Consider the following 16,734-nt stretch of genomic DNA (forward strand, 5'->3'; position numbering starts at 1 on the left):
ATAACAAAACATCTTTTCTCTTTCCTTTTGTGTCTTTGAAGTGTTGTACAAATCCAAACGACACGTATCTATTCCAATTGTTTTCCAATACCACGACGAACCCCATGCTACATGTTCCTTGATATTAAAAATAAAATGAAGCAGAGCCAAAAACACGAATAAATGTATTTCCTGCTACTTAAGATATTGGCAACGATTGAAATTTCAATATTGAAGCGATTTGTTTTTCTTTTACTGATACCCTAAGGATCCTTATTTGGAATTTTGCACTTCAGTAATAAACAAAGAAGGTCATCAAAACAAAAAGAGACGCGCGTTTCGATATGTATTCTCTTGTTCTTTGCTTAATTCTATACCATCCTGGCAATGAAAATAAAGTTGCAGTTCTTTGATCCGATAAAAATGGATGACCAACCATCGCATTTCCATATAGACATTCCCTTCGAGAATAACTTACCCTTTACAAGCGTTCATGGTGAAGAACATGAAACTGGAATAAGAGAATGATTTTAAGCTCACGGTGAAATAATTTGTTTCTTAATAGTTAATTTGCCTTTATAATTTCCTTTGCGCTTTAAAAACAAGATACCTAAGTGAATAACTGAAGATTTAATTCGTAGGATGTCGTTTCGGTTGCTTCCTAAATTAAAATATGATGAGGTGAAAGCAGAAAACTTTTTAAATCCTGGAAAAGTGCCGCTTGCGAAAAATAATCGAAGGGACAAACCTCAGATCTCTTCATACTTGATAAATCAAGATCTGATGGACAGAGCGCTGGAAGCTAGTCAGTTAAAACAGCAATATAACCCAAACTTAACGATCGTTGAGATGGCGCCTGCGGCCGGTGTGATGTCTGCTTCTTTGTACAATTACTTTCGGCCAAGAAAGCATATCCTTCTCGAGTCCAGAGACACATTTTTCGATCCATTGCGAAGGCTTTCTAGTCAAACAGGTGGCCGAATGCAGCTTATAGAACAAGAGGGATTTAAGTGGAATACGTATTCTGAGCTTATTAAATCAAAAATTTTAGACGCTTCACGGCAGTCAGAAAAAGAGCAGGCCGGTTCACCACATAGGGAGCTGCTTTTTGCAGCTCATGTTCCTGTTCAATACTACGGACTTCTGTTTACGTCTCAGATCGTAGAGTATCTCGCAAGCCGAGACTGGCTTGGTTATTTTGGGAGAGTGCGAGTGCTTTTATGGCTTCCTCGCTCACCCGCAGTCACTATCTTAACTTCTCGAGGATTTCGAAATCGGTCAATGACAGCTGTTCGTCGTGAGGCCTTTATAGATACCAGAGTGCTTGTGGGAAGTCAGTCCGTTTACGATGGTTTAATGAAACGATGTTCCACCAAGTCCAAGTATTCACAATTTCTTCCAGAGCCATTGATTCAAGTCCAAGATGATTTGAAGTATATGGAACCTCTTTACGATGGACATACTTTAGTTGAATTAACTCCAAAACCCCTTGACAACAGTCTATCGTTATCTTTATTTACACAAGTGATCAAAAGCCTGCTATACATTTCGAGAGGAAAATTAAAAAATTCCCTTGAGCATCTCGGTGCTGGTGCAACGAATCTGATTCCTGCAATTCGAGATGCAGGTGTCGACGTGGAACTACCCAGTTTTTGTCTATCTGCTGAAGATTTCAAAACGATCACACGCATATATGAGCGCTGGCCATTACGCGATCACCTCAAACATGATGAGTTTGTATAATGGACTTGTATTAATTCTCATTCTCTCGTTTGTATAATGTCTTTCGTTTCCTGCATGTCCAAAATTCCAATTCAATTAGACACGCTTATTAGATGATTTAATTTTCTTTTAAACATAAAACAAATACTTTTTTTGGTTTTTTATTTGGTTTTTTATATTTTATTTTCATTAATACTGCTAGTTCCCTATGTAGTCTTGATAGGTATTACGATCTGAATACAGGATGAGACGATCTACTGAACAAATTAAGAACATTACTTACTCCTGTTTGCATTGATTGGGTTTTAGCATTCTCACATGTAAATGAAATTTAAGCCATAAGTTTTACGGTCGTCTTTCCGCTCCTTACCACATCTACTATTCTTTGTACATCCTACAATATGGAAAGCAGGATGACCAATTCAGTCCGCATTCGTTCTATCACTAAAAAGGATGTCTCAGTTGTTTTTCAGTTCATCATTGAACTCGCAGGTAATGTTTTCGTCTGAACTGAATGCTGGTTCCTGTCTATGCAGAGCAGGCTTCTACGGAATGGGTACTTTCTAAAGATTTATTCCTTTCTTGTGAAACATATGCTTTTCTTGAAAAATCAAGAAACGTCCCAACAAAACAATGTCGATGCTCTCCTTCCTATTATTAGTAGCTCTTACTAATGCGTTTTAGATTTTGAAGACGCTAGAGACCAAGTAGAAGCCACGGAAGAAAGTCTATTACATGCTTTTGGATTTACGAATTCGAAACCTACTGCTTATTGTCTTTTCGTTGAGGAGAATGAAAATGTATGTAGGATTTTTAAAACAATATCAGCATCCTTGCTTGTTGTTATAGTATATTTCATCCCCTTAACAGAGCATTTTTTTGTCTAACTAATGGAAGCCTGTAGGAATGGCAATTTATTTCCTAAACTTTAGGTAAACTTGTCGGATACTATGCATAGGGATTAATTACTGACAAAATTGCTAGTACTTGGACTGGTCGAGTTGGCATATACCTGGTAAGTGTTTGATTTCTATTCTGGAGTTTTTTTTTTTTTTTTTTTCAGAAAACACTGACGGTGGAACTAGGAGGATTTATATATTCAACCAGCGCATCGTGGTAAAGGTTATGGCAGCTTCTTACTCTCCTACTTGGCTCGTGAGTCTTTGCAAATTGGAGGAAAACGCTTAGACTGGATTGTGCTTGATTGGAACCAAAAGGCTATTGATGTATATGAAAAAGCTGGAGCTAAAAAGATCGATGGATGGAGCATGATGCGCGTTACAGGCGATAACTTAAAGAGCTTAGCCGACAAACTACCTGACAATCTTTAGTAGAGTTTATCTTTATATGTAAATCTTTTATGTCGGTTCACGGATAAGTTGCTTATTACATGTTTAGCAACTAGGAAATTGCTTCGTGGCCAAAGAAACTACCATGTTGTCTTTTAAGTGTAACTGCTGGAAACCTTAATATTATGTTCTTTTCGATGAATGCATACTTTTTTGGGGTGTTATAAATTCCCAATTTGACTTTACCCTCAAGTATGTTCCAATCTAGCTAGTCATCATGTAGGAGGGACGCTATTTATATAAACGTTTTAATATTGAATCAAATAAAAATTTTGAAGCTAATTTCTCTGAAAAGAAAATAATTTGAAAAGGCTTTACGCGACGCGTTCCTGCATTATATATGACGCGTAAACCGTAAACAATCTAACAGCAAGGATTCTCTTAGAACTATGTTTCGAGGAAAGTGTGCATATTTTGATGAAACAGTTCCTTCTCATTTAATTGCACTATGGCGTAAGTAAGAAAAAGCTCTTCGAAGCGCTGTTCTTGAATTGGAATGACAACGACAGAACAAATTGCAGCTAACCAGTCAAAATTGATAGAAATACACAATGGAGGGACAAAATTCCTTCCTGAAGGATATCATAAATTTGATTATGCTTTCTCTATGAACGTTGGAAAGAAGATACGACTTTCCATATATCAAACTCTCTGCACAACTTCTCCTTGGTGGATTGCAGAGCAAGTTAGTTCTTTGAGAAGAGGGTATTATTTTCCAATTGATATTCTTTTTTATTTCAAATTACTTACATTCATGCTAGAAAACCAAAAGTTGCTCCATTAATTCATTTTAATGAAGTGGAACCTTTATACGTCGATCATCGAATTCAAACAGTATATTTGCAACCAATTCATTCCCCTAATTATTAATCATGTCTTCATTCCCTCAAAAAGCTTTGTTTTTTGAATCTTTGAACCAACCTTCTTCGGTCATCCCAGTTGCAATATTTCTTCGAAAAAGTCATTTTTATTAATCTAAATCATCCAAAAAGCTTGAATACTATTGGAATGAAGAACAGCCTTTCGCGTTTCATTCATCATTTGATCTTCTCTCTCCCTTACACGAAACCACCAAACGACTTCCTGTAACAATTTTGGTCAATAGAAAGCAATTGTCTCTCGTACTTTTAGAGACTTTTCTCTTTCTTAATGTATCACTAAACAATTCCTGAAAACTGTCAGGTTTAAATGAAACAAAATTTCATTTATTTTCATCCCATCTTCTTACAGTTGTTCACTGGCGTGAGTCTTGACTAGTCAACTAGAAGCAGCGAATCGGGTATACAAAAACATTCTGTTTGAGAATTATTCTTATTGATAAAAACTTCAATGGCCATGAGCCATTCCTCTGTTCGCAATGCACGACCTACTCAGGTTGCATATCAACCTCGGTCAAACGAAACTTTAACTGAGCATATAAGGACACGGAGGAGTAATGCTAGATCTTTGGAAAAGTCGACCATAAATAGCCATAGCCATCGGAACCGTACTTCAGCATTAGGTCTTCCTCCTGCACCAACGTTTTATCCTAGCGATGAAGAATTTAAAGACGCTATTCATTATATTCAAAAAATTACCCCAATTGCAAAGGATTTTGGAATTGTTAAAATAGTACCGCCTAGCGGTTGGAAACCAACGTTTGAGTTGGACATGGATAAATTTAGTTTTCGTGCACGACGCCAAGATTTACGCATGATGGATTTAGAGTTTCGAGAAGCTGCCGCATATGATGAACGCATATTTAGGTATTTTTGCAACAAAAATATTGGGCTTCCTCAAACCTTTATAGTCAGCAACACATCAGTGGATCTATATCAAATACGACGATCTCTGGAACTTTTAGGATTCTCAAAAGGAGAAACAATTCCGAAAGAATGTTGGAAAGAGATACTAGTGTCTATGAATTTACCAGACACATCAGCGACTGAAAAGGAAATTCAGAGTATCTACTCAAAGTATATTGCTCCTTTTGAAGCGTACATTTCTACACTTTCTTCTGATGTGAATAAATACCAACCTCTTTTCACAAAAGTGGAAGATCAAGAGTTACTGGATATTGATAAGTCGTCAAGGAAACAAAAAACTGAAGCTTCTTCATCCAACGGAATTTTAGATTTGGATTCAGAGAAGGCTAATGCTCATAAGCAAGAAAATACTATAAATAGAAGTACAAGAAAAAGGCGTGCAAAATTTTGTGAAAGCTGTCAAAAAAAAATTGATTTTTCTGTTGAATGCCTTGGTAAAGAATCGTACTGTACAGAATGCATATTGACGCCTCATGTGTTTGGTTTTGAAATGGGTGATAAATATACCCTTTCTGAATTTGAAAGGAAATGCGATGATTTCAAGACCGAGTATTTTTCAAAGTTTGACTCTCAAACGCCTATCACTGATGAACTTGTGGAGGCAGAATACTGGAAGTTAGTGAAAAGTAAAGAAGAAGCCTACGAAGTTGAATATGGTGCTGATTTATCAACTATGGACAAAGGTAGTGCCTTTCCACACTGGCGGAAGAAACCAAAAAACCCGTACTCGAGAGATCCATGGAATCTGAATGTACTGGCTTCTTCTGATGGCTCTTTGCTTCGTTTTGTTGAAAATGCTGTTTCTGGAATTACTTCCCCTTGGCTATATATTGGAATGTGTTTTTCGACGTTTTGTTGGCATGTTGAAGATAATTATACTTATTCAGCAAACTATCAGCATTCAGGGGAAACAAAACTTTGGTATGGCATTCCGGGTAATTATGCTTCTAAATTTGAGGAAGCTGCTCGTCACATAGCACCCGATTTAGCAAACTCCCAGCCGGATTTATTATATCAGCTTGCTGCTATGGTCAATCCTAAAGAGTTGACTAAAAGAGGAGTTAAGGTATATTACGTTGATCAAGCTCCCAATGAGTTTGTCATCACCCTTCCAAAATGCTTTCATGGTGGTATCAATCTTGGGTTTAACATTAATGAGGCGGTTAACTTTGCCCCAAAAAACTGGCTTTTAGATGGTTATTCTTTGGAAGGGGCTCTCAAATATCGAAGTATACTTAAACCGACAGTACTTTCTCATGATCGACTATTATATAAACTTGCTACAAAAAATTTTAATTTGGTAACATATGAAGAAATTCTACCATGTCTTCGTGAAGCCGTTGAGAGAGAACAAAGCGAACGTAGTTCCCTCAGAGAACAATATCATCTGAAGGAAGCGTTGGTTCGCGAACTACTGAAGACTGACGAGCAATGGCAATGTGCATATTGCAACGCATATTCCTACTTTTCAAAGATTGTCTGCCTGTGTACACCTTTGGTTGCTTGTACAAAGCATATTGAAAAACTTTGTGATTGCAAACCTGAAAAGAAGACTTTACAGCTTCGTATACGTGATACGGAATTGCTTAATTTGTTGAACTTGAAGCGTTCAAATACTTCTTAACTCTACAAATTATAAGGACCATGAATAAGAAACCAAAAAACATTTCTTTTTCTATCCTAATTATTTCTAATATTGGTTTTAGGATTACGAGCTCCTTCAAAATTCGCTATTTACGGTAGTATAAGAATCCTGCTAATGCGAATGGCGTTTAAAACAAAAACATCAAATTCACACCAAATCAAGCTTAATCAAGCTATTAAACGGTGAATTTGAGCATTTAAAGTATGAAGAGGAACTCGTCGAACTCAGGTTTACCGGCAACGCAAAGTTCCGCAAGTTTTGAAAGATCAGATTCTCCAGCTTCTGGAATCCAACCCAAAGCCCGAACAGCTTCTCCTGCTGCTGATGTGAATATAAATAACAAGGAAAAAGAAAAAGAAATCTGGAATCGACAAGATGAAAACGAATTGGAAGAGGATGATCGAGATGACTTTGGAACAGCCGCAATTTCCAATGTTCCAAACAAACCGGGTGAAGCAGATGATGATACAAGTGAGAAAGTGAGAACAAGATATTTATTGGAAAGTTTTGACGAAGAGCAAATGCAGCGATACGAAGTGTTTAGAAGAGCAAATCTCAACAAAACGAACGTCAAAAAACTAGCCAACCAAATTCTCAATCAAAGCGTCACCCCAAATGTAGCGATTGTAATATCCGGTTTTTCTAAAGTTTTCGTAGGTGAAATTATTGAGTTGGCCCGAAGAATTCAAGAGCACTGGGGAGATACTGGACCGCTTAGTCCTGATCATTTACGGGAAGCATACCGACTTTCGCGTCAAAATCAAAGGTTAATTCCTAAAAGTCGTCGTTCAACCAAATTTTTTCGGTGAATCTATCAGTCATTGTTGGAAACGTTTCAGCTTAATCACGAACTTTTATGGTGTTGAACATCTACTTTTCTAATAGGAAAGGCACAATCGTAAATCTGTTTCTGCTACGACCATACAAATGCTCATAAGTCTTTGAAAAATGAGGAAGTCCTACAACGCGTGGCTCAGAGTGGGATTTTGCCTTGGAAAAAAAAAGTTAGACTGTGCGAGTGAATGTGCAATTATACGTATTCAGTTTGACTCTATATTGCTGAGTACCCGTAGGGAACAGTTAATTATGGTTTGAACTTTTAACGATATGTTTTATGGCTTTGTGTAATACCTACTTAAATTATCTGAATTAAAATAAATTACATTTCCTTGCTTAGAATGTTGCATCTTTTAAATATGAATGAAATACATTTTTGATGAGTAACTTAATGATCTTGCGATGGAGACTTGATATTCTGATATTTAGCTAGTGTGTTATTATCTATAAATTGGACGATCATTCTAAACTGAATATATGAAACATATGGTATTCTGCATTTGCTCATTGTCCTACGTCTGTTGCTATAGCAGTATGCCTCTTACCAACTGCCATTCTCCTTTTTGACTCAACACCATCCTTTTTGTGGTTTAATTCGTACATTCTCTCTTCTTTTTTGCTGTATATTTTAGCAAAACTTAAAAAACCCTGTAGTTTGAACCAATTCATCCTCTAAAGTCTTCCATGCTTTGATTATGAACTTGGTAAGCTTTAAATGGATTATTCAATGGGCAATCATCGGATTATTGGTAATTGGACACTCTGAAGCCGCTTTCCGACATTCTTTTCGTACTTCTGCCCAAGATGGATTTGCGAAACGAAATCGACAGCTTGCAACTGAGCAAAAGTATAACCCCAATTATAAAGGACAATTTCAATTAGATACCTCCAGTATCACTTTCAGTGATGGAGTTGTCAGCGGCATTTTAAAGAAGCAAATTCCTGAGAAAGTGGATTTATTGTTTCCATTTACAGTATCGTTCTTACAGGATGGAAGTACTCGTTTTCAGCTCGATGAAAAACGTCGTTTGGAAGGAGATGTTGATTATGATGACGCGAAAGTTCGAATGGACAGATTTGATGTTGCCCAATATCATGATTTGGGGAGTCGAATTAACGTTGATACGGAACGCCCAGAAGTCAAAATACATAATAAGAAGTTATTGAAAGTTGATTATGGCAACGATCAACGATTTTCTATGATTTTGCATTTCCAACCATTTATGATTGAATTTTTGCGTGACGACACTGTCGAAATTGTTTTAAATCAGCGTCAATTATTGAATATGGAGCATTATCGCCCTCGCGCAGAACGCACTCGTGAAGATGAATCCTTAGGAATGTGGGAAGAAAAATTTGATAATATTCTTGACAGCAAACCTCGTGGACCCGAGAGTCTTGGCTTAGACATCAGCTTTATCGGCTATAAGCATGTGTATGGTATTCCCGAACACACTTCGTCTCTTTCCTTGAAGGAAACAAATAATTCCGAGACCGGATATACCGATCCCTATCGTCTATACAACGTTGATATCTTTGAATATGAAGTTGACTCTCCTATGAGTCAGTATGGTGCGATTCCTTTTATGCAAGCCCACAAAGTAAATTCAGACGTTGGCATCTTCTGGTCAAACGCTGCAGCTACATGGATTGATATAGAAAAAGATTCAAGCTCAACCTCAACTCATTGGTATTCCGAATCAGGAAAACTGGACGTGTTTATATATTTGGGTCCTACTGCTCTGGATCTTTATGAGGCATATTCGGGATTAACTGGTCGTACTCAGTTACCTCCCTTATTTTCCATAGGCTATCATCAATGCCGTTGGAATTATTTTTCTGAGGAAGATGTCCAAAACGTCGACAATACATTTAATGAAGTTGATATGCCGTATGACGCTATATGGTTGGATATTGATTACACATCTGGCCGTCGTTATTTTACTTGGGACGAAGCAACGTTTCCCCATCCTCAAGAAACTTTAAAAAAGTTGGATTCAAACGGCCGTAAGATGGTTGTGATTCTCGATCCTCATATCAAAAACGATCCCAATTATTTTGTTTCTAAGGAACTGTTAGAAAACGGTTTTACTGTAAAGGATTCATCTGGTGTTGAAAACTATAACGCTGAATGCTGGCCTGGCGATTCCGTATGGGTTGATTTTTTTAACATGGAAGGCCAGGAATGGTGGGGTTCTCTTTATTCTTATGATAAGTTTAAAGGTTCTGACAAGAATCTATTTATATGGAATGATATGAATGAACCATCGGTTTTCAAAGGTCCTGAAACATCTATGCATCGCGATGCTATCCATCATGGCGGTTGGGAACATCGCGATATTCACAATCTGTACGGACATGAATGTATAAATAGCACATATAGAGGTATGGTGAAGCGGGATAATGGAGTTCTTAGACCGTTCATTCTTACCCGTTCTTTCTTTGCTGGTACCAATGCCCTAGCAGCTAGTTGGATTGGTGACACTTTGGGAACTTGGGAGCATTTCCGTGGATCTCTTGCCACAGTATTGACAAACGGAGTAGCAGGAATGCCATTTTCTGGTGCTGATGTTGCTGGTTTTTTTGGTAATCCAGATCCCGAGCTTTTCGTTCGTTGGTACGAATTGGGAATTTTCTATCCCTTTTTCCGAGCACATGCTCATATAGACACTAAGCGTAGGGAGCCCTGGCTTTATGGAGAACCTTACACATCAATGATTCGAAATCTGCTGGGAATTCGTTACCGCTTACTTCCAACTTGGTACACTACATTTCATACAACTCATATGACAGGCCTTCCAATCCTTCGTCCTCAATTTTTAGCCCATCCAGCAGATGAAATAGGGTTTGATATTGATAATCAATTTTATTTAGGTGATTCAGGATTACTCATAAAGCCGATACTGGAACCTTCTATTGATAAAACTGCCGTTTATATTGCGGATGATGAAACATATTATGATTTCTATGATTTTAATGAAATAAACGGAAAAGGTCACCACGTTGTTCCTGCTCCCCTTGGAAAAATTCCTATTTTATTACGAGGAGGTAATATTTTGGTCACCCGTGAACGTATACGACGCGCTTCCGAACTGACTATAAACGATCCTTTTACTTTGTACATTGCAGTGTCTAGCAAAACGGGATCAGCCACTGGTGACCTGTATATGGATGATGGAACTTCATTTGATTATACAAAGGGTGCTTATATCTCGCGGAAAATTACTTTCAAGGATGGTGTACTGGATGTATTAGACACTCATCCACATCCTCAATCAGGCATACGATATGCAGAGTCTATGAAGCATCTTAAGGTGGAACGTATCATTTTAATCGGTGTCAATCAGCAAAAGATTAAGATTCGTAAGCACGGCATTTCCGGTGTTAGTAGCTGGGATGTGAAGGTCGATACGGATGGTGTTATAAAGAAACCTGATTTGTATTTAGTATAGATCCTTAATCAATTAGTAAATGATATCAGAGTTATTTATGCGCAAGCATTTGCTGTAACGTATATAGCTATCCAATTTTTTCACCGTGTTTTCTGTCAGAACTATCCTATCCACTGCCACACTGATACTTCGGTTATGACACGTCCAGGCAACGAATACAAACTGTTAGACAACGTAATCATTCCTAATAACACTCCTCAAGGCACTTTGACGCACCAGGCGCTATTACAGCACATGGGAATAAGCAATTATGAAAGTGACGTTACTGGGGATATAAGTTTGTAGTCAATGACACTTTCTCAGGCTTGATAGACCCTACTAATGAGGGACCAGTGGATATTTCACAGGTACACCAAGACATGGCTGCGGCTAAACAATTTCAGGCCTCCTTCTTCGGGCATTTGCTACCTGATCTAGCCTATGCAGTTTATGATCCCAAGTTGCCCAGAATTCATCTACCAGATGATGATGAGGAATGGAGTAGCGAAAGCAGTGACAGCAGTATCGAAGCGAGAGGAACTTACAATTAAATTGGAAGATAATTTGTCACGTTTGTTACTCTTACGGTTTATGACAATAAATATTGACTGGCGCGGCTAATAAGATCGTCTTCCTACTTTCAAAATAGTTAACCAGATCCCTGAACATTACTATCATCTATATGCATAGTACAACCGAGTCCCATAACCGTATACAATCTTACGACTGTAGTTATTGCTTCCACTCGATATTTATTCTTATAACCGTGAGAATAATAAACGTGAAAATCTGTAAAATCAATTATTAGCATAGTAGGAAGATGACCTAGGAGAAAACAAGTTCAAGTAAAAGAGTGTTATTAAAAGCTTATAATCAGAAGAAACAATAATAAATGATAAATTGAGAAAATTATTACAAGACCCTAAATTACGAACATTTAGACATAAATTGGAATCGGCATGCGATTGACAGATCGCGAGTAACATAAAAAGAACGACGCAAAGTAGAAAATAGAAGGCGAACCCTTTTCGCACATTCAACATATTAAATTTTGATTAAATAGAAGGAAGTTATAGGTATAGAAAGAAATCCTAAGCCCAAGTAGTACTACGTTGTGAAGGAAAAGTTTTTGAAACCGACGTTTTACTAGGTCGCTGAAAGCTAGGGTTTGCCATGAGACTGGGGGTCGAATCAGCAGCAGGCGGTAAGCCCAAAAGCTTCCTTTGAGTGGGAGATAGTTTCAAATCATCAAAAGTAGGGCGAGGACGAATAAATTGCCAAAAAGCCTCCAGGATGTTAAGAACCAGCAAAAACTGAAGTGCCCAAGAAGCAAACCTAATTGAATTCGTTTTGGGAAGAAAACACTTTAAAAACTGGAAGCAAACGAGAGCAAAAAGATTAGAAATCATGCGGCTCCAAGTGCGATCGGTAGGGAGCTGATCATGAAGACGTTTGGAAACGGTATCAACCACAGGGTGTTTCCAGTAGCCACAAGGGGGAGGCGTTGAATGCTCTTGTTGTTTTGGTATTTCTTGAATAGGAAGCAATTTTGACGAAGCAGACGCGTTTGGGTTTACATCTTCTAATGAGGACGCGACTGGATGAATATCTGAAGTGGTTTTAGAGCGTCGTAAATCCCCAGATACATCTTTCTGTCTATTCGAAAACAATGGTGAAGTTTGAGTCGATGACTCAATGGTTTCTGCATTCTTTGCTGGATTCTCTTCGAAAAGAGACTGAGCAAAAATAGACTGGGAGAACGGAGTAGTCATTAAGATCGCTTACGAAAAAATTTAATGAAAATTTTGTTTAGGATCTTAGCGCAAAACGGCGTTAATGCGACACTTGCAAAGATTCTGAAAGGTAGGAGTATCTGGTTCTTTGTTAGTTACTTTTCTGAGACGAGTCGAGGTATATTTACGAAAGTCGCTTAGATATTCAAGCTTTAACCTATAATTAAGCGAACGCTCTTTTTGTCTTTACTTGCAAACATGGCGAATAAGGTTTCAGCTAAGCGACGACACATACCTTTACACAGGCATAAGCAGCAGCACCATCAATTAAGACTTTAGAAACTTGCTCGATGGGTAGATTGTATCCCATTTTTTCGAAAATTCTGGATGCGACGCCAGATCCTTTATCTAAATACTCGACAGGCAAACCAGGAGGTATCCAATCAAGGGAGTGAAACAATAAGAAAAACACTGGAAGAGGTAAAATAGCAGTTATTTCATGAAGGAATAAAAATGCAATCACATAAGAAAATGGTTTGTTTTTAAACTTCTCTGCCTGCTTCCCGGCAAGTTTCAGACAACGATTCCACAATTTGTGATTTTTTTGTGTTGTATGATTTTGTGACTGATGCCTTGTTGAAAATCGAGGATATTTAGGATAAAGTGATGGTCGGAAATAGCTAGAAATGACTTTTACTGGAGGAAAGGTTCTATGGATGGTTGTACGAGACAGGAAAGTCCCTTGGAGAAGTCTACTTTGCATATTGGTTAAGGCAAGATGCAAGTTATACAACGTCCAGACCTAAGATTTCAAGATCTTACAAAAAATGGTTTGAAGTAAAGCAAGTGGAAAATCTTAATGATTATAGCAGAAGTAAATTATTCCATTAAAGCATATTCGTTGATCGCTCTTAAAGTATCGATGAGTAAACTACTAGGTCGGACCATATGGAATTGTTGAATAGGCAATAACAGTAAACGGGAAGTAGATTTTGAATGTTATTTTCTAAAAAAGATTATTCAATTAAAGGAAAAGAGAAGGAGATGTCATCAAGAGAGGGGAGGCGTTACAAATATAAATCCAAAGTCAAAATTTAGTCGAAAAATAATCAGCAGAATAGACCATTTCTGTATACCGCATACGAAAAGACATAGATAGAATCTAATGACATGTCAGCAACATGACAAGCTTTATTTTTCAGAGCCAAGGCGCAATTTGCTTAAACACTTTAGAGATTCGTCAACCTGGGTCAAAAGTAAATCAGTCTCGGTTTTCATTTTAGTCTGTAAAGCATTCTGTTTATAGAGCGAAGAGTTTTCAAATAGTTGACGTCGAAATACTTTCTCAAACTGCCTAGTATCTTCGAGCAACTCTTTCCAAAATTTTTGCTTCCATTTAACTGTGCTACGCTGTAAGATGTACAATCCTAAAACTGAGGTTACAGCAAAGATACTGAAGGAATTATACATGGATGCATGAGCAACCAGGTAAAGATATAGAGAGCTCAAAGCCCCAACGCCTTGAAATAGCGTCACGTAGAGTGTTTGCTTTTTCAGTGACTTAAACTTCTCTGAAACGGCCTTTTCGCTAGAACTTTGAAAGTTTTGAAAGTCCTTCATTGATATATAAAAATTTCTCTTGTCATCTCCATTTCTGGACAACTCACCCAAAAGAAACGCTAATTCCAACTTAGAATCCTGAAGAAAACATTTATGGATTAGGTCTTTCAAGCTATCAGGCCATTTATCAATGTTCTTATATAATTGTAAAAACCCAAGTTTTTTCCATAAAGCTCTCAGTTGGAGTTCAAAATTTTGCGTATCAGCATGGTAACATTTGGCCCATTCTTCCAAAGATGACAACAAGAAGTTGCTATTATTCTTGGCAGCGATAAACTTCTCTTGGACATTTTGAGAACGTAACGTATCCATGAATGACTGTAACATTTTCTCGACTAATTCGTAATTGTTTTCAGTAAGAAAAGAATTTCTTAATGTTTGGAAATTGCTTTTGTCCCAAAGGTCTTTATAGTTTGTAAACTGGCCAGCATCTTGTCGCAAAATGGAAATGGCTGACAGCGCCTTTGAAGAACAAATTGGCATTATTTGAGGCTCGTTTTTAATAATATCAGCATCCGTCAAATCTTTGTCCAAGAGGTAAATTACATGCGAGGTCGGGCGAGAAGCACGGTCATTGACAATATTCAAATAGGAAGAGGAACACATATAAGTGCTTTGACAACTTGCTGAGATCAGGTTATCATTATAGTTTGCAGGTAAATAAGTTATCTCTATGTTATGAACTTGAAGAAAATCGCTTGGCATGGAAAGGTGGTTAGACTTATATCTAGCATTTTTTTGGATAAGGGGAGAATCTCCAAAAGAAATTGAAAGCGGTTCCTTGCCAAGTGTCTTTAAAGCTTCATCGAGTTCCGATACTTTTGGTAGAAAGGGACTTGTTAGAAGGGCCCGTAAAATACTTTTCGAGCATGCAATGTCCTTTTGGGAGGAAGTCAACGACTGTAATAAAATACGATGTTTAGGTGTTTTTTCTGATAATGCATTCGTTATGGCATTCAGTCGAGATATGAGATGGGGTTTGTCTTGTGTAAGCTTTTTCATATATGAAAGATTGTCATTTAGCCGAGTCCGAAGGGTTGTAGTGGTTTCTGATGCTAACTTTGTTGAATATTTTCGAAAAAAAAGAACCTTTGACGTCCAGTTCATAGACGTAAATTTCAACATTTTTAGTTAACGGATGTAATCCTTAGAATGCCAGTTTAATTGATCATAAGGGAGAAAAAATAAGAATTTACTGTACCTATAAAATTGACTTCTTTACTAAGTCAACAAATGAAAATAACAAAAGCAAAAGGTCAGGTCTAGTTACTTGTTGTAGGGTTTTGCTTGAATACGAGGTACAATCGTCGTCTTGAAAGGCGATGCCGAACATCTCTCAGAATTGATATTCATTAAGAGTAAAGAAGAAAACTAAAAGAGCTCTTGTAATAGAATGTGAATTGAAAATGCTCAAGCATCAGTTTTCGTTCACTATTTTGAACTGAAATTATTATACCAAAGAGGAATGTAAGACGATGACGAGCTGTTTTTACTAGTGATGTTAACTTGCTACGAAAGTCGATGGCCGAGTATCCAAGTTATAAATTTTTTTAGATTTCTATATAAATACAACTGTAGCAAAAGTTTTTTGATGTAAATAACTCATATGAAAAGGTGTCAAGGAAAACATCATTTCCTCAAGTTACTTGATTTTTTGTTTACTGTTACTTGATATACCTTTTTTAAACGACAAACATAGACAGCGGCTCTACTCCTAAATATATCAAAAAAGTTCAAGTTGTAACTGAATCTAGATTTACTCATGCTAGTCTAACTCGGTTTTTAAACCCCATGCTTCCTATGTTGTGTCATCACAATGATACTTGATGAGTGTTGTAGAATTGAGTAAGGTAAGGAATGAGCATAGTAAGGAATGAGTAATCGCACTCTTTTAATTTAGTGATCAATTGAAGTTTCAAGGTATACTCTTCATAGCATTTCCAACACACCAGCTTGACTGGTTAAGCCATTACTATGAAAAAAGCTGACCAGCGAAATCTTCTGAACTGGATCTTTTGTCTGGGAACAAAATCATTTCAACTTCAATGATTCAAGTGTTTTTCGAATATATATTCCCCTTTTCTATCTTCATTCAACTACAAGGTAGCATTGTGAAACAATATACTCCGTAGTGTTATGAATTCTGCATAATATTGAAAATATTAGGACCTTTTCTGGTGATGGCTCAATACAATAATGACGAAAGTAACAAAGATCGAGCGTAAACAAAAGATTGCAATGCCAAAAAAAAAAAAAGAGGATGCTCATAAAAGGAACTTCCCCTGTATGTCATTATAAGTTGGCTTCATCCTTGTTTGAATACGAACATAAAAATTCAAATTGCTCTTGACATTGTTGTAAACACTTTCGGATTTAGTAAAAACGAATTGCTTTGAATTACAATTTCAAGTATTCCTTTTAATTGGAATACTCTCAATGAGCCTTTAAATAAGCAAAGGATCTTTGTTTGAGAGAAAACAGATCGCTATGCTTTTTTCTTTTATTATGATCAACACCCTTCTTTTACTTACCAGTCATTCATTTTCATATTCATCCTCTGCACGATAATAATCTGTAATTGAATGTTACCATTTTATGTCGCTGAATTATCAC

General features: G+C 37.1%; 10 protein-coding genes across 10 annotated transcripts; 7 read left to right on the plus strand and 3 right to left on the minus strand.

Annotated features, from left to right (window-relative positions):
* Positions 1–426: 426 nt before the first annotated feature.
* Positions 427–2,039, plus strand: SPOG_04579 (RNA polymerase specificity factor). Its single transcript, XM_013166578.1, has one exon. The coding sequence runs from the start codon at positions 622–624 to the stop codon at positions 1,720–1,722; it is 1,101 nt and encodes a 366-aa protein (XP_013022032.1). The 5' UTR covers positions 427–621; the 3' UTR covers positions 1,723–2,039.
* SPOG_04578 (N-acetyltransferase Ats1) lies at positions 1,975–3,297 on the plus strand. The gene is made up of 5 exons (XM_013166577.1): positions 1,975–2,193; positions 2,386–2,501; positions 2,599–2,633; positions 2,686–2,716; positions 2,787–3,297. The coding sequence occupies exons 1-5, from the start codon at positions 2,103–2,105 to the stop codon at positions 3,030–3,032; spliced, it is 519 nt and encodes a 172-aa protein (XP_013022031.1). The 5' UTR covers positions 1,975–2,102; the 3' UTR covers positions 3,033–3,297.
* A 93-nt stretch (positions 3,298–3,390) lies between these two features.
* Positions 3,391–3,920, plus strand: SPOG_04577 (bouquet formation protein Bqt2; the record flags this gene model as incomplete). The annotated part of the gene is made up of 4 exons (XM_013166576.1): positions 3,391–3,404; positions 3,436–3,503; positions 3,593–3,755; positions 3,812–3,920. The coding sequence occupies 4 exons, from the start codon at positions 3,391–3,393 to the stop codon at positions 3,918–3,920; spliced, it is 354 nt and encodes a 117-aa protein (XP_013022030.1).
* A 459-nt stretch (positions 3,921–4,379) lies between these two features.
* On the plus strand, positions 4,380–6,479 carry SPOG_04576 (histone demethylase Jmj2; the record flags this gene model as incomplete). The annotated part of the gene is made up of 1 exon (XM_013166575.1): positions 4,380–6,479. The coding sequence occupies one exon, from the start codon at positions 4,380–4,382 to the stop codon at positions 6,477–6,479; it is 2,100 nt and encodes a 699-aa protein (XP_013022029.1).
* Positions 6,480–6,703: 224 nt separating this feature from the next.
* Positions 6,704–7,309, plus strand: SPOG_04575 (transcription factor TFIID complex subunit Taf11; the record flags this gene model as incomplete). Its single annotated transcript, XM_013166574.1, has 1 exon — positions 6,704–7,309. One exon carries the CDS (start codon positions 6,704–6,706, stop codon positions 7,307–7,309), a length of 606 nt encoding a protein of 201 aa, XP_013022028.1.
* Positions 7,310–7,789: 480 nt separating this feature from the next.
* On the plus strand, positions 7,790–10,834 carry SPOG_04574 (glucosidase II Gls2). Its single transcript, XM_013166573.1, has one exon. It carries the CDS (start codon positions 8,033–8,035, stop codon positions 10,787–10,789), a length of 2,757 nt encoding a protein of 918 aa, XP_013022027.1. The 5' UTR covers positions 7,790–8,032; the 3' UTR covers positions 10,790–10,834.
* On the minus strand, positions 10,212–12,609 carry SPOG_04572 (nucleoporin Pom34). The gene has a single exon (XM_013166571.1). It carries the CDS (start codon positions 12,538–12,540, stop codon positions 11,860–11,862), a length of 681 nt encoding a protein of 226 aa, XP_013022025.1. The 5' UTR covers positions 12,541–12,609; the 3' UTR covers positions 10,212–11,859.
* On the plus strand, positions 10,925–11,319 carry SPOG_04573 (uncharacterized protein; the record flags this gene model as incomplete). The annotated part of the gene is made up of 2 exons (XM_013166572.1): positions 10,925–11,066; positions 11,102–11,319. 2 exons carry the CDS (start codon positions 10,925–10,927, stop codon positions 11,317–11,319), a joined length of 360 nt encoding a protein of 119 aa, XP_013022026.1.
* Positions 12,610–12,778: 169 nt separating the features above from the next.
* Positions 12,779–13,264, minus strand: SPOG_04571 (uncharacterized protein; the record flags this gene model as incomplete). Its single annotated transcript, XM_013166570.1, has 1 exon — positions 12,779–13,264. One exon carries the CDS (start codon positions 13,262–13,264, stop codon positions 12,779–12,781), a length of 486 nt encoding a protein of 161 aa, XP_013022024.1.
* Positions 13,265–13,331: 67 nt separating this feature from the next.
* On the minus strand, positions 13,332–15,548 carry SPOG_04570 (meiotically upregulated Mug99). Its single transcript, XM_013166569.1, has one exon. The coding sequence runs from the start codon at positions 15,244–15,246 to the stop codon at positions 13,693–13,695; it is 1,554 nt and encodes a 517-aa protein (XP_013022023.1). The 5' UTR covers positions 15,247–15,548; the 3' UTR covers positions 13,332–13,692.
* Between the last annotated feature and the right edge of the window lie 1,186 nt (positions 15,549–16,734).

This window comes from Schizosaccharomyces cryophilus, assembly GCF_000004155.1.
Source record: "Schizosaccharomyces cryophilus OY26 unplaced genomic scaffold supercont4.1, whole genome shotgun sequence".
Lineage (NCBI taxonomy): Eukaryota > Fungi > Ascomycota > Schizosaccharomycetes > Schizosaccharomycetales > Schizosaccharomycetaceae > Schizosaccharomyces > Schizosaccharomyces cryophilus.

Coding starts and splice junctions, on each gene's coding strand:
- SPOG_04579 (XM_013166578.1), top strand. CDS start 622: ATGTCGTTTCGGTTGCTTCCTAAATTAAAATATGATGAGGTGAAAGCA.
- SPOG_04578 (XM_013166577.1), top strand. CDS start 2,103: ATGGAAAGCAGGATGACCAATTCAGTCCGCATTCGTTCTATCACTAAA. Junction 2,502..2,598: donor TCGTTGAGGAGAATGAAAAT/GTATGTAGGATT, acceptor AACTAATGGAAG/CCTGTAGGAATGGCAATTTA. Junction 2,717..2,786: donor GTCGAGTTGGCATATACCTG/GTAAGTGTTTGA, acceptor CGGTGGAACTAG/GAGGATTTATATATTCAACC.
- SPOG_04574 (XM_013166573.1), top strand. CDS start 8,033: ATGAACTTGGTAAGCTTTAAATGGATTATTCAATGGGCAATCATCGGA.
- SPOG_04572 (XM_013166571.1), bottom strand. CDS start 12,540: ATGACTACTCCGTTCTCCCAGTCTATTTTTGCTCAGTCTCTTTTCGAA.
- SPOG_04570 (XM_013166569.1), bottom strand. CDS start 15,246: ATGTTGAAATTTACGTCTATGAACTGGACGTCAAAGGTTCTTTTTTTT.